The sequence below is a fragment of the Sorex fumeus genome, unplaced genomic scaffold (genome assembly GCF_029834395.1).
Source record: "Sorex fumeus unplaced genomic scaffold, SorFum_2.1 ptg000044l, whole genome shotgun sequence".
Classification (NCBI taxonomy): Eukaryota; Metazoa; Chordata; class Mammalia; order Eulipotyphla; family Soricidae; genus Sorex; species Sorex fumeus.
This window is the reverse complement of record NW_026606101.1, coordinates 19,346,696-19,358,911: the sequence shown is the minus strand read 5'-3', so window position 1 is coordinate 19,358,911 and position 12,216 is coordinate 19,346,696. Positions and strand designations below refer to the sequence as shown.

The 12,216-nt window shown below is 49.2% G+C and overlaps 1 protein-coding gene across 1 annotated transcript; it reads left to right on the top strand.

Moving 5' to 3' along the window:
- The first annotated feature begins 1,903 nt into the window (after window positions 1–1,903).
- Window positions 1,904–5,943, top strand: PDYN (prodynorphin). The gene is made up of 2 exons (XM_056121776.1): window positions 1,904–2,049; window positions 3,797–5,943. The coding sequence occupies exons 1-2, from the start codon at window positions 1,921–1,923 to the stop codon at window positions 4,397–4,399; spliced, it is 732 nt and encodes a 243-aa protein (XP_055977751.1). The 5' UTR covers window positions 1,904–1,920; the 3' UTR covers window positions 4,400–5,943.
- Window positions 5,944–12,216: the final 6,273 nt, after the last annotated feature.

Here is a 12,216-nt window from a genome sequence, read left to right as displayed (position 1 = left end):
GACGCCCACAGTGATGCTCAAAAGTTATTCCTGTCTCTGTACTCAGAAATTACTACTGGCAATGCTTAGGGAACCCTAGTGGATGCCAGGGATCGAAGCTGCATGCAAGGCAACACCTTAACCGCAGTACTATCACTCCAGCCCCATCTGGTCCATGAATCTTGATACTGGGTTTATAAGGTGTTGATTCTGAGAGAGCTTTCGAGAGACTGGCTGTGGCTCTAGTGCATCTACCTCGCCTGTGCGTTGGGCAGAGCTGCAGGGGATGGGGTGCATAGAACAGGGACAGTGTAGTTAGGAGCTTTGCCCTGCCGGGGCTGACACTCTGGTGGGTGAGGTACTGAGTAAGAGCAGAAGCAAGGCAGGGTGAGGTGCAAGGCCACCAGCAATCACGGGGATGGGAGACCAAGAAGCTGAGTTTGCGACTTGGAAACTGGCACTGTGACAGTTGTGATCCATGTGACAATCTGAGAGCAGAGCGGAGAGGAGAGAGCAAAGGCTTGGGTGTAGGAGCAAGCTGGATGTGGCTGAGAAGCACAGAAAATAGTTTAGCAAGACCCAGCTCCCACCTCGGTGGACCCAAAGTCCAGAGGCTCAGCTGAGTCTAAAGACTGATTCCCAGAGAGGGTGATTGCGAAGGATGAAGCACCAGCGTCTGGGAGAATGTAAGAGAGGAGCCAGCCTGTGAGACCAGGAAAGCTGTTTGGGGGAGGTGACCTCTAACCTAGGACCCAGATGACAGGTGACACTAGAGAAGAGGAAGCGTTTCCTAGCCGAGAGAGCCACGCGCCAAAGCCCAGAACTATTAGAGAGTCCAACAGATTCGTCTGAGGACCAGATTTCCAGGGGATGGCTGCGGTTCAACCCAGAGCTGAGCTCTTGGGGTGTCAGAACAGGACTGAGAATATCCCTGTTGCTTTTGAGATGGGCGAGGCTACACCCAGCGTTTTGGGCAGCTCTGATCACAGTATGGGTTGACAAGGGTCCTTCCTGGTGGGCAGCAGGGAGCAGTTCAATGCGGACAGGGAGGGAGATGACCCTTGGGAGATGGGGTGACATGAGCGCCCTGGAGAAGAGACCCGTAACAAAGCAGGCAGGAGGTTGCAGGATGATTCAGGCAAGAGATAGAGGTCTCAAGAACTCAGGAGAGCAAGAGACAAATATCTTCTGATTTGGGAGGTGGACACACTGGCAGGCTGGCCTGTCCACTGCTTAGCCCTATGAACAATCTCTTCCTTGCTCTGGAGAGATTCCTAGCCTCTTTGAACTCTCTCTTAGGGGCTTAGCGCTTCTTACCACAGAATTGTTGGGCACCTCCAAATTGAATCAGTTCCAGGGCTAGAGAGATAGCACAGCAGGTAGGGCATTTGCCTTGCACATGGCCGACCCAGATTCGATTCCCAGCATTCCATATGGTCCCCCGAGAACCGCCAGGAGTAATTCCTGAGTGCAGAGCCAGGAGTAACCCCTGTGCATCACCGGGTGTGACCCAAAAAGCAAAAACCAAACAAACAGACAAATTGAATCAGTCCCCTCAAGGGAGCTCTTTCCACCACTTCTACTTCCAACATCTGGCTGGCAGGGTGTGAGCCCCAAGCCCTCTCCTGGATCTGAGTGTTTCTCGGCCAGACCTCAACTCCTGCACCAAGTGCCAGGAGCTCCACTGTACCACTCAAACATGAGCATGTGAGAAAGCGCCTAGCACACGTGGCACCAGTTCATTTCCCTCTTGACCTGGTGGGTGCCCCTGCGCATTCTCTGTCACCCCTTCCCTGTCCACTGGGAGTGGGGGTGCCTGCCTGGAGGGGCTCTCTAGGGACAGGTGATGAGACTTTGCAGGTGGCACATACCCTGGAGTAAGGAAGGGGTCCAGGTTTCCTCATCCTCTCTTTCTCCCTTGCAGCAGCAGGAGCTGAGAGAATGGCGTGGCGCGGGCTGGTGCTAGCTGCTTGCCTCCTGCTTCTGCCCTGTGCCGCCGCGGACTGCCTGTCCCGGTGCTCCTCATGTGCTGTGAAGACCCAGAGTGACCCCAAACCCGTCAACCTCCTGGTAGGTTTCAGACCGGTCTCCCTGCCGGTGCTGGGGGCCGTGAGTGCCCAGTCCTGTGAGGGAAGATCTCTGGGCACCTGTGGGACTTAACTGAGACTCGGCCCCAGGGCCGGGGCATGGTCCTGGCTGCCTGGATGCTAAGGGCTGCTATTGGTCATCTCCATCCCAACCCGATCTCACTGCCTCCAGCCTGTTCCGGTGTAGGAGAGAGATTCCATTCCAGAGAGCCCGTGTCAGGTGATTAGGAGTGTCTGGATGAGGCGGTGCAGACTTGAGGAGTATTTTTAAAATTATTATTTTTTAATTGAATCGCAGTGAGATACATTGTTACGGAGTTGTTCACAAAGAGTTTCAGTCACATAATGTTCCAACACCTGTCCCTTCACCAGTGTATTTTGTACATTTTGAAGAGTCTTCTTTGTTTCTTTTATTTTGGTTTTTTTTTTTTTTTTTAAGGAGTGAGGTCAGCACACCCCACAGTGCTTAGGGCCTGCTGGTTATCTTCAGGGATACTTGGGAGACCATGTGGCACAGGGCTCCTGCATGAAAAGCCTGCACTCCACCACCTTTATTTATTTATTTATTTATTTATTTGCCTTTTGGGGTCACACCAGTGATGATCAAGGGTTACTCCTGGTTCTGCACTCAGGAATTACTCCTGGCAGACTCCACCCCCTTTGAGCTGACTCTGGCCCTGAAGTTACTTAGCGCTTCTTACCACCAGGCTGATGGGTATCTCCACATTGAATCAGTCCCCTAAAAGGAGCTCTTTCTACCACCTCTACCTTCCAACATCTGGCTGGCAGGAGCTGAGCCCTGAGCCCTGTCCTGAGTCTGAGTGTTTCTTGGCCTGGCTCTTGTTGATTTTGCCTGGGGTGTCTCATGCGCCTCCCCTGGAACCCAGACAGGCTGAGCTCACAATTTCATGAGCGTGGGAGACAGAACACAGGCATCACCCTCCATGTTCTAGTTAAGTGACTCTGGTAACCCCTGTTTGAGCCTGTTTCTCATCTGCAGAATGGGGTGGTTTTTGAAGCTGATGTTTCTGCTACGTAGGAGATATATGATTCTGAGCCATGGCACTGAGATGTTCAGGGCACTGTGGGTACTCCCCAGACATGTTCTCAAGAACACAGAGAAGGGATGCATGAGCACAGGTGTCATTAGAGAGCACAGGACTAAAGTTCCAGAATTGTCCAGAATTGTCCATCCTTATCATTGTTGTGAGCACCAACGTCAACATGTTCGAATTGTTCCCACGCTTCTAGGAAGAGACTATCCATCCCGCTGTTTGGGATCGACCCTGATAGCTCCCCCAAACTTGTGTTTGGACTCCATTTCTGTCCTCCTCCACCTATTCTTCTCTAGAAAAATGTTTGCAGCATCCACAATTAGGGAAGGTGGGGAGAGCCAGTGGCTGTCTCCAAGCTGTGGCCAAGCGTGGCCGAGCATCAACAGAGCAGGACAAGATCTTCTAGTATGGCCAGTGCCACTGATGACCATGTGCCCTGGGGACAGCCGGTTCCTCTCTCCAAGTCTGTTTCCTCATCTTCTCCCTGGGCACAAAGTCACCCACCTTCATGCATCTGTGGAAGTATTAAAGTGGGCAGCCTGGGGTCTGGGAATGGCAGTGAGTTTTGCATTTCTCGAGGGGTGGGGGGTAAGGAAGTTTGAGGGCCGGTTCTCAGGGAGGGAGGACGCCTGCGATAGCTCAGTGCAGGGACGTGACTGCCGCGGTCTTTTGCAGGTTTGCTCCCTAGAATGCCAGGCTGCCCTGCTGCCTGCCAAGGAGTGGGAAAGATGCCAGAGCCTCCAGCCTTTGCTCACCCCCGACGCCCTTTATCCGAACGGCGAGGAAGGCTCGGAGACCCGTGCAAAGCCAAAGCCCTACAGTGAGCTGGTCACTGGCCCCGAGTATTACCTGAAGGATATGAAGAACATCCGAATCGTGCTGGAAGCCCCGAAGGAGAAGCGTGCTGTGGGCAGGCAGAGGGTGAGTGGACCCAACTCTCTGCCAGTGTACATCCAGCCCGAGGATGAATACCTGGAGGCGATGGCAGCGGCGGAGGCCGCCTCGGAGGAGAACCCCAAGGAGCAGTTCAAACGCTATGGGGGCTTCTTACGCAAATACCCCAAGAGGAGCTCAGAGGTGGCGGAGGAGGCGGATGGAGAGAAGGAGGGCCACGAGGACCTGTACAAACGCTACGGGGGCTTCTTACGGCGCATCCGTCCCAAGCTCAAGTGGGACAACCAGAAGCGCTACGGCGGCTTTCTCCGGCGCCAGTTCAAGGTGGTAACTCGGTCGCAGGAAGACCCCAATGCCTACTCTGGAGAGCTCTTGGATGCCTAAGCACCTCCCCCACCCGAGGTGGAGTCAGGAGATCCTGGGTTTGCCCTCCCCTTGTGCTCTGTCCCCATGCTCAGATGCGCACGCACGGTCTGCAAATTTCTAAGCCTAACCTGCCTGTCTTCTGCTTGTGGGGCGGCGATTGGCTGGGATCTGCGAGGGGCGGGACGGAGGGTCCTTCTCCAATAGGCGTAGCTCTTGCCTCCCTAGATCTCTCCAAGTCCCTCCCTCTGTTCGCCTGACTCTCCAATTCCATGACTCTGGACAGGCTGATCCTTCTGCTAGGCCTTTGCCCTTCTCATTCATGCCTTTCTCACAGGAGGAATGAGCAAGCCCTCACCCATACACACGTGTTCTTGCAGACAGTATGTACGTGTGTCATGAGACAACTCCAAGGATAGGAATTTAAGTCACAGTAGATAAATAGAAATTCTAACAGTTTGTTCCCCAGCTTCAAAGGGTCTCATTCTGCAAAACCACTGGGAGACCATACTTTAGTTAAAAGCGAAAGTGCTGCCCTTTGTTGGAGCAGAAGTTCCTGCCTTAGAGAGTTTAGTTGGGTCTGTGGCCAGTCTGTATGCTCTGAGTTCTCATTGTTTAAAAGTGCTCTTTGCAGAAGGACCCAGTTCCTGAACTAGTCCTCTGAGAACACCAGCGCCTCATGGAGAGGGAGTGAAAATCCTTTTCCTGGGGGATTAGAAAGCGTTCTCCTGGATGCCGTTCTCCTTCTGCTCCTTCTGTTCCTTCAGAGAGCAGTTCTCCTTTTGAATGCTGAAATGATCAAGGAGGGAGCTAGGCAGAGCAATTTGTACTGCGCAACGAACTCAAAATGTGGATCAGTTCCCTGAGCTCTCATTAAACTAATTAAACTGATCGGTATCACACTCCTACCCCAGGATGAACTGAAGCTGAGTCAAGTTGATGAGATTAAGCCCAACCAAGTTCTTGAGCAGCTGAATTGGCCGCCAAGAGTCCAAACCATCTGCTCCAACATATGTGTCGGGCATTGGGCAAGGGAATCCAGAAGCAAGAGCGAAAAAGAGAAAAAGGCCCACTCCAAGCCCCATGATGATTCTTTCCTCTTAATGTCTCAAAACAAGAGAGAGGAATGAAATGATTAAGTGCTAGAGGCCAAATGAGCGCTCTCTCTCCCTCTCTCTGTCTTTCTCTCCCTCTTTTTCTCTCTCCCTCTCTTGCGCTCTCTCTCTCTCTCTCTCTCTCACACACACACACATACACACACACACTCACTCACACACTCACTCACATACACCTCAGCATTGATTCAGTTGGTGGATCCAGGAAGTAAGGCTGAAAAAGAAAATGGACTTGAGTTTGGTTACTTTCCTATGATGCAACTGAGCATACTTCCTCTTTATACCCAACACCCAGATCTCATGATGTTCTGAAACATATAGATGGCTTTAGAGTTAATTTGTGTGCTTAAAAAAGACATTTATGCAATTTACTTGTAATTTGCTTAGTCCTTAATAGTCCTGTGTCATTTCCTACTCTTCCAGTATAATAAATTTAAAATAAGACACTAATGACTCTGTGTGTGTGTGTGTGTGTGCGCGCGCGCGTGTGCGCACGCATGAATACATGCATGCAGAAGCACATGTGTCACAGTCTCCAAGACATGGAAAAACTATTTGCAGAACAGTTCTGGAAAATGGGGGGGAAATACTGTCACTGTCACTGTCCTCCCGTTGTTCATCAATTTGCTCGAGTGGGCCCAGTAACATTGTGAGACTTGTTACTGTGTTTGGCATATCAAATACGTCACGGAGAGCTTGCCAGGCTTTGCCGTGTGGGCGAGATACTCTCAGTAGCTTGCTGGGCTCTCCAAGAGGGGTGGAGGAATCGAACTCAGATTGACCGTGTAGGCCGTGTACAAGGCAAACGCCCTACTCACTGTGCTAAAACAACTATACACATATTTGGGTTTGAAAAAAATGTAGACAGAAAAAGCATGAAACACAGAGTTCTAGCCTTAAATGTGGGGTCTGTGTGACCTTCGGTAAATCATTTGACCTGTTTCACCTTTCTCTTCCAGACTAGAAAGACCATTTTTTTTTGTAGGAGTACTGCTATTTATTCAGCCACTGATTAGCTGATTGAATTGTGCGTGAACTCCACCTTACTTTTTTTTTCTTTTTCCAGTTTTTATAATTTTATTTATTGAATCACCGTGAGAGCAGTTACAAAGCTTTTGGGTCTAAGTCTCAGTCATACAATGAAACACCCGTACCTTCACCAGTGCCCATTCTCCACCACCAAAAATCCCAGTATACCCCCATCCCACACCCTCCCCCTGCCTGTGGGGCAGATGATTTCCACATTACTCTCTCTCTCTCTACTTTGATCACATTCAATATTTCGACACCAGGCCCGCTATTATTATTTGAGATTTACCCCAACACTCAGATCTGCTGAAAAGGCAACAGTAGACAATTTGTGTTCTATTGCTGGTTATGACTAACATATGATGTCGTGTGGCTGCAGTAGGGCCATGTGGTTTTGAAATTCTGAAATTTTAACACTTAAATCCGGAGGGATTTCTGCCAAAAGCCACTGGGTTTAGAGATCTGCTCTTGAGTCTCTGGGATCATGGCCGTTGAGCAGCTTGATGAGGAGCCAAAGAGGCCATTCGCGGGCGATGACTTGGGGTCTCGTTGGGGTGGGGAAGACAGGCCCGGCTCCACCTCACCCCCCATCCCGTGAGACCCAACAAGTTTCGTCACTGCGGGCCCAAGCCTGACTGTCCAACGGCCTCTGGAGGATGACAGCCACCAAGTCGCCAAGAGGGAGCAGGCGGAGGGACAGCACCCATTCCCCCCTGGGGTGGCCCGGCGACAGTAACCTACTGCGGGGTCCGGACACATTTCTGACAAAAGCCTCTGGGTTTCGAGATTTGTTTCTGAGTCTCTGGGATCAAGGCTGTTGAGCAGCTTGATGAGGAGCCAGAGAGGCCGTTTGTGGGCGATGACTTGGGGTCTCGTTAGGGTGAGGAGGACAGGCCCGGCTCCACCTCCCTCTCCATCCCGTGAGACCCAACAAGTTTTGTCACTGTGGGCCCAAGCCTGACTGTCCAATGGCCTCTGGAGGATGACAGCCACCAAGTCGCCAAGAGGGAGCAGGCGGAGGGACAACACCCTTTCCTCCCTGGGGTGACCCGGCGACAGTAACGTACTGTGGAGTCCGGATGCATTTCTGCCAAACGCCACTGGGTTTTGAGATTTGTTTCTGAGTCTCTGGGATCATGGCCGTTAAGCAGCTTGATCAGGAGCCAGAGAGGCCATTCATGGGCGATGACTTGGGGTCTCGTTAGGGTGGGGAGGACAAGCCCGGCTCCACCCTCATCCTGTGAGGCCCTGTGTGTCTCATCACTGGGGGTCCAAATGTGACTATCCAGTGGCCTCAGATGGATGGCGGCCACTGGGCCGCCGGGGGAATAGGCCAAGGCACGAAACCAATTCCCACCTGGGTTGGCCCGCACTGGTAGCCTACTGCAGAGACCAGAAGCATTTCTATCTAAAGCCACTGGGTTCTGAGATTCGTTTCTGAGTCTCTGGGATCATGTCCATCAAGCAGTTCAATCAGGAACCAAAGAGGCCTTGCCTCCAATTATATAGCTGAGCCGGAGGTGGTTTGTGGGTGTGCTTCCCACATACCTAACTTTTGGCCGTTTACTTTCTTGGTAAACTTTGCCCCAAGTTTTTGGGGTCTGGCCAAAGGCACAGCAGCAATTTTGGGGTATCTGGAAGTCTGGAGGTGCCATGAGGCTGCTGATGCACTCGCCTCACAGGTACAGATTGACCTGCTGGCGGAACCATACCCCCGTAGAAAGACTATTTTTCTGTTGTTTTTGTTTTGCTTTTAATTTGGGGGCCACAACTGACAGTGCTCAGAGCTTATCCCTGGCTCTGTCCTCAGGGATCACTCCTGGGGATAATATGGGGTTCTAGGGATTGAACCCAGATCATCTGTATACGAGGTAAATGCCTATCTGCAGTACTATCTCTCCATTCCCTGTTGCCTTCTATTACGATTTTTTTGGTCACATCCTCCAGCTGTGCTCAGATCTTACTCTTAGCTCTGTGCTCTCAACTCACTCTTTGTGGTGCTCCGGGACCATATACGGTGCCTGGGGTTAAAGTGGAGTCAGCTACATACAAGGCAAACACCTTAGCTTCTGTATTAACTCTGCAGCCCAGAGGCAGCTTTGTAAGATGGTTGTAAGGTAACGTGATGACATATAAAGGTCCTAGAACACAGGAGCACTCAGGAAACAGGACTTCTTGTCCTACATTGTTTCAAGGGACATTGGCAAAGCTCATGCTTTTAGGGCAGAGATGGTGGTACTGAGAGTGTCTGGTCCCCACATAATTCTCTGGGGCTGTTCCCTGTTCGAGATAACCTTTGCTGCTAGGCAGAGGCGAGGTGTTAGGGAAGAAGAATACTCCAGAAGAATGAACATTATAATGTTGTTAACTCATTTGGCATCCTTTCTTAAACAGCCTGGACGAGATGTCTCACGCAGGCTTGTCTCTTAAGTTCCATCTGGACTTCATGAGAGGCTTCCTGAGTGACCCAGGAAGAGGACCAGGAAGGTCTCAGTCATTCAGCAAAGTCTTAACTGGAAAGTCAATGGTGGGCCTTGGCTGGGTGCTGGGCATAGAGGAAGACAAAATGGACAAAGTCTTAGCAATTAGGGAACTTTAGTGAGATAAAACTGAATGAGAGACTGAAAAACAGAATTTAATGAAACAAAGTTAAAATGTAGATGTAGACAGGCTAAAAATGGTGGTAGTTGTAGTGAAGGAAACAATTAGGGTTCAGGAATAAAAGAAAATAGAGGAAGAATCTCTGTAGGGCAGTTAGGAAATCCTGCTTGAGGAATGGCCATTCAGGATCACCAAAGATCATGTAAGGTTGAAATTACCTTGTCTAATGACTTTATTGGGTTCAGGAATAAAAGAAAATAGAGGAAGAATCTCTGTAGGGCAGTTAGGAAATCCTGCTTGAGGAATGGCCATTCAGGATCACCAAAGATCATGTAAGGTTGAAATTACCTTGTCTAATGACTTTATTGACTTGGATTACCTTGACTTGCATTGACTTGGATTTCACAAAATGGTGCTACGTTTGAATGATACATTGTTGCAAAGTGCCATCTTTATGTTAGGTGAAATGTAGATTTCTGTCACTTTGGATCTAACCCATTGGATCTTCTCTCTGTAAGTCCAAGAACTTCCTAGGGAAAAACTTTGATTCTTGCAAACATGTTGTTGCCATCTCAAATAGGGCAAGGAAACAAAAGTCCAGACCATTTGTTGGCTCATGTCAATGAAGAATGCAAGATATTTAGCTTCACATCAAGGAGATGGAATAAACCTCTTTGTCACTGGACTTTTTCTTTCTCTAGACTTTTTTTCTCCTCTGGATTGCATTTATTCTAACACCCATGTTACAATATGACAGGTAGCAGGCAGGTAGATTAAGTCTAACATGTGGTTTTCATCGCAAATCCCGTACAAAATCATGACTCCTTGGCTCTGAGCTACTGTCAATCATTGTGGACAGATGGACAAGGTGCTTGGAGTGTCAGGACTGAACCTCATAGGAGCCAGTGGAGCCAGAGATGGAGACAGCTCAACTCAAAAACAGTAACCTAGGAGTGGAAAAGGAGAGTGCTTGAGAGTCTTATGAGGAAAATTAGAGCATAATCTCCAAGAGAAGATGGAGCATGTGTCAACCACCGAAGAGTAGAATGTTCTCCAATCTAATAAATTAAGAGGACAGAGTGAGCGGGAACTGGAATAAATCTCAGGGCATATGTGGCCATACTGGTCAGATCTGATTTTAAATAGATTGGAGAAATCTGGTTCTGCATTTCCCCCAATGCTACAAATAATTTTTTTAAGTACCTGGCAGTACAAACAATAGTGTACTTGGAATGAGAACACAGTGTTTTTCTCCCTATTATTTTGTGACCTCTTTTTCAAATGAGAAACACATTCATTTGTTTGTTTTAAAGTATTCCCTGTATGCTACAGATTCTAGAATGCTTTTGCTCTCTACACCTTTTGGGGGGCCTATTTCATATGGTCAATAGAAGGTAAATAGAGCATGGCTAGGGTTCACAGATGCCTCTCTCAGTAGCTCTGTGCAAGCCACTGCACTTCAGTTCTCTTTCTCTCTCTCTCTGTCTGTCTCTCTTGCTAGCTCTTACCCTTCCTTTCTCTCTCTCCCTACCTCTCTTACATACATCCTCCCTCCCTCCCCCCTCCCTCCCTCCGTCCGTCCCTCCCTCCCTTCCTTTCTTCCTTTCTCCATTCCTTCCCTCCTTCCCTCCTTCCTTCCTTCCTTCCTTCCTTCCTTCCTTCCTTCATTCCTTCCTTCCCTCCTTCCTTCCCTCCTTCCTTCTTCCTTCCATCCTTCCTCCCTTCTTTCTTTCCTTCCATCCTTCCTCCCTTCCTTCTTTCCTTCCCCCCTCTCTCCCTTCCTCTCTCCATCTCTCTTTCTTGTGTGTACAGGTGAAGGCACACCCAGTCATGCCCAGGGTTTACTCCTGGCTCTGTGCTCAGGGATCACTCCTAACAACGCTCAGGGAACCATACATGGTGCCAAGAATTGCACCTGGGGTAACTGTGTGCCAGGCAAGTGCTTTTTTTTTTTTTTTTGCTTTCCTATCTCTCTGATCTCGAAGCCTCAATTTTCAACCTGTCAAATGAGGAAAATACTGATGCTGCTGGCCAGAGAAAAGAATTCACAATAGAGAGCCAAGGCTACATGCGGCACATTAGAGATGTGGCATCGGTTGTTGTCCTCCTGTAAGGGCGCTGCCTCTAATTATAACATTCAGATATCAGAGTTTTATCCACTGTAACTTGTCAAAAGGGTCAAACTCTCTTGCCGGTAAGAAATGGAGAAAAATGGAACAATAAATTTTTTAGCTACAACAAACATGCTATAAATAATTAACCTGCCCTGCTCAGCTCAACTGGCTCTTCCATACATATATACATACATACTCACATACATGTGTGGCCATCATTTTGATCACAGTAGACAACATTTTCAGCACCCCAGAGTGGGGGACATCTGTGAGTGTGTGTGAGCTGGCTGTGGGGATACAGAGAAAGTGGCAGGAAAAATTGGGGTGAAAGCTCACAGGCCTGGCACAGCACTGCTGCTTTGTCCATTTACAAAGGCCCCTGTGTGGTGGTCACTGAGCAGACATCAGATAAGGGATGCCAACATCCCAGTAACCTTAAAAGAGAACATTACTAATAAGCACACCGTTTCCACGACAACGACCTACACCATCACCAGCGAGGAAAGTCTCGTTATAATGATCATGACAATTATAATGATCCCTCGGATTTGGATCGTTCCTCCCCCATCCCTTGCTTCAAGTCCCTCACACAAATGAGCTTAGTGGCTGGGCTTGTCTATTAATTAAAGGCCCCAAGGTAAAGACAACAAAAAGCCCCCACAACAATGTCGGGAACAATGGTTCCCAAATAGATGTCATTTCGGCGTTCTTGATTCATGTGCCGGGTCCCCGTTGCCTCCCATATAGCTGTGGAGATTTATAACAAAGATCGGTAATTACTCTCCTAACACATAAACGTGCACATCAGTTATACTCCCTCCACCCCGATCTGTCTTATGTCTAACTTAAACCAAACTCCATTATTCTTCATCTTCTGGGTTCCCTTCATCCTTAATCACCCTTGACATTAAAGTCTACCACAGGAAAATGCCCACCTGTCTCTTTGTGGGGGGAGGTGGCAGGTTTGGAGCTATACCTG

Excerpts from the sequence above, each read along its gene's own strand:
- PDYN (XM_056121776.1), top strand. The coding sequence starts at position 1,921 with ATGGCGTGGCGCGGGCTGGTGCTAGCTGCTTGCCTCCTGCTTCTGCCC. Across the intron at positions 2,050-3,796 it reads CCAAACCCGTCAACCTCCTG|GTTTGCTCCCTAGAATGCCA; the intron begins GTAGGTTTCAGA and ends GGTCTTTTGCAG.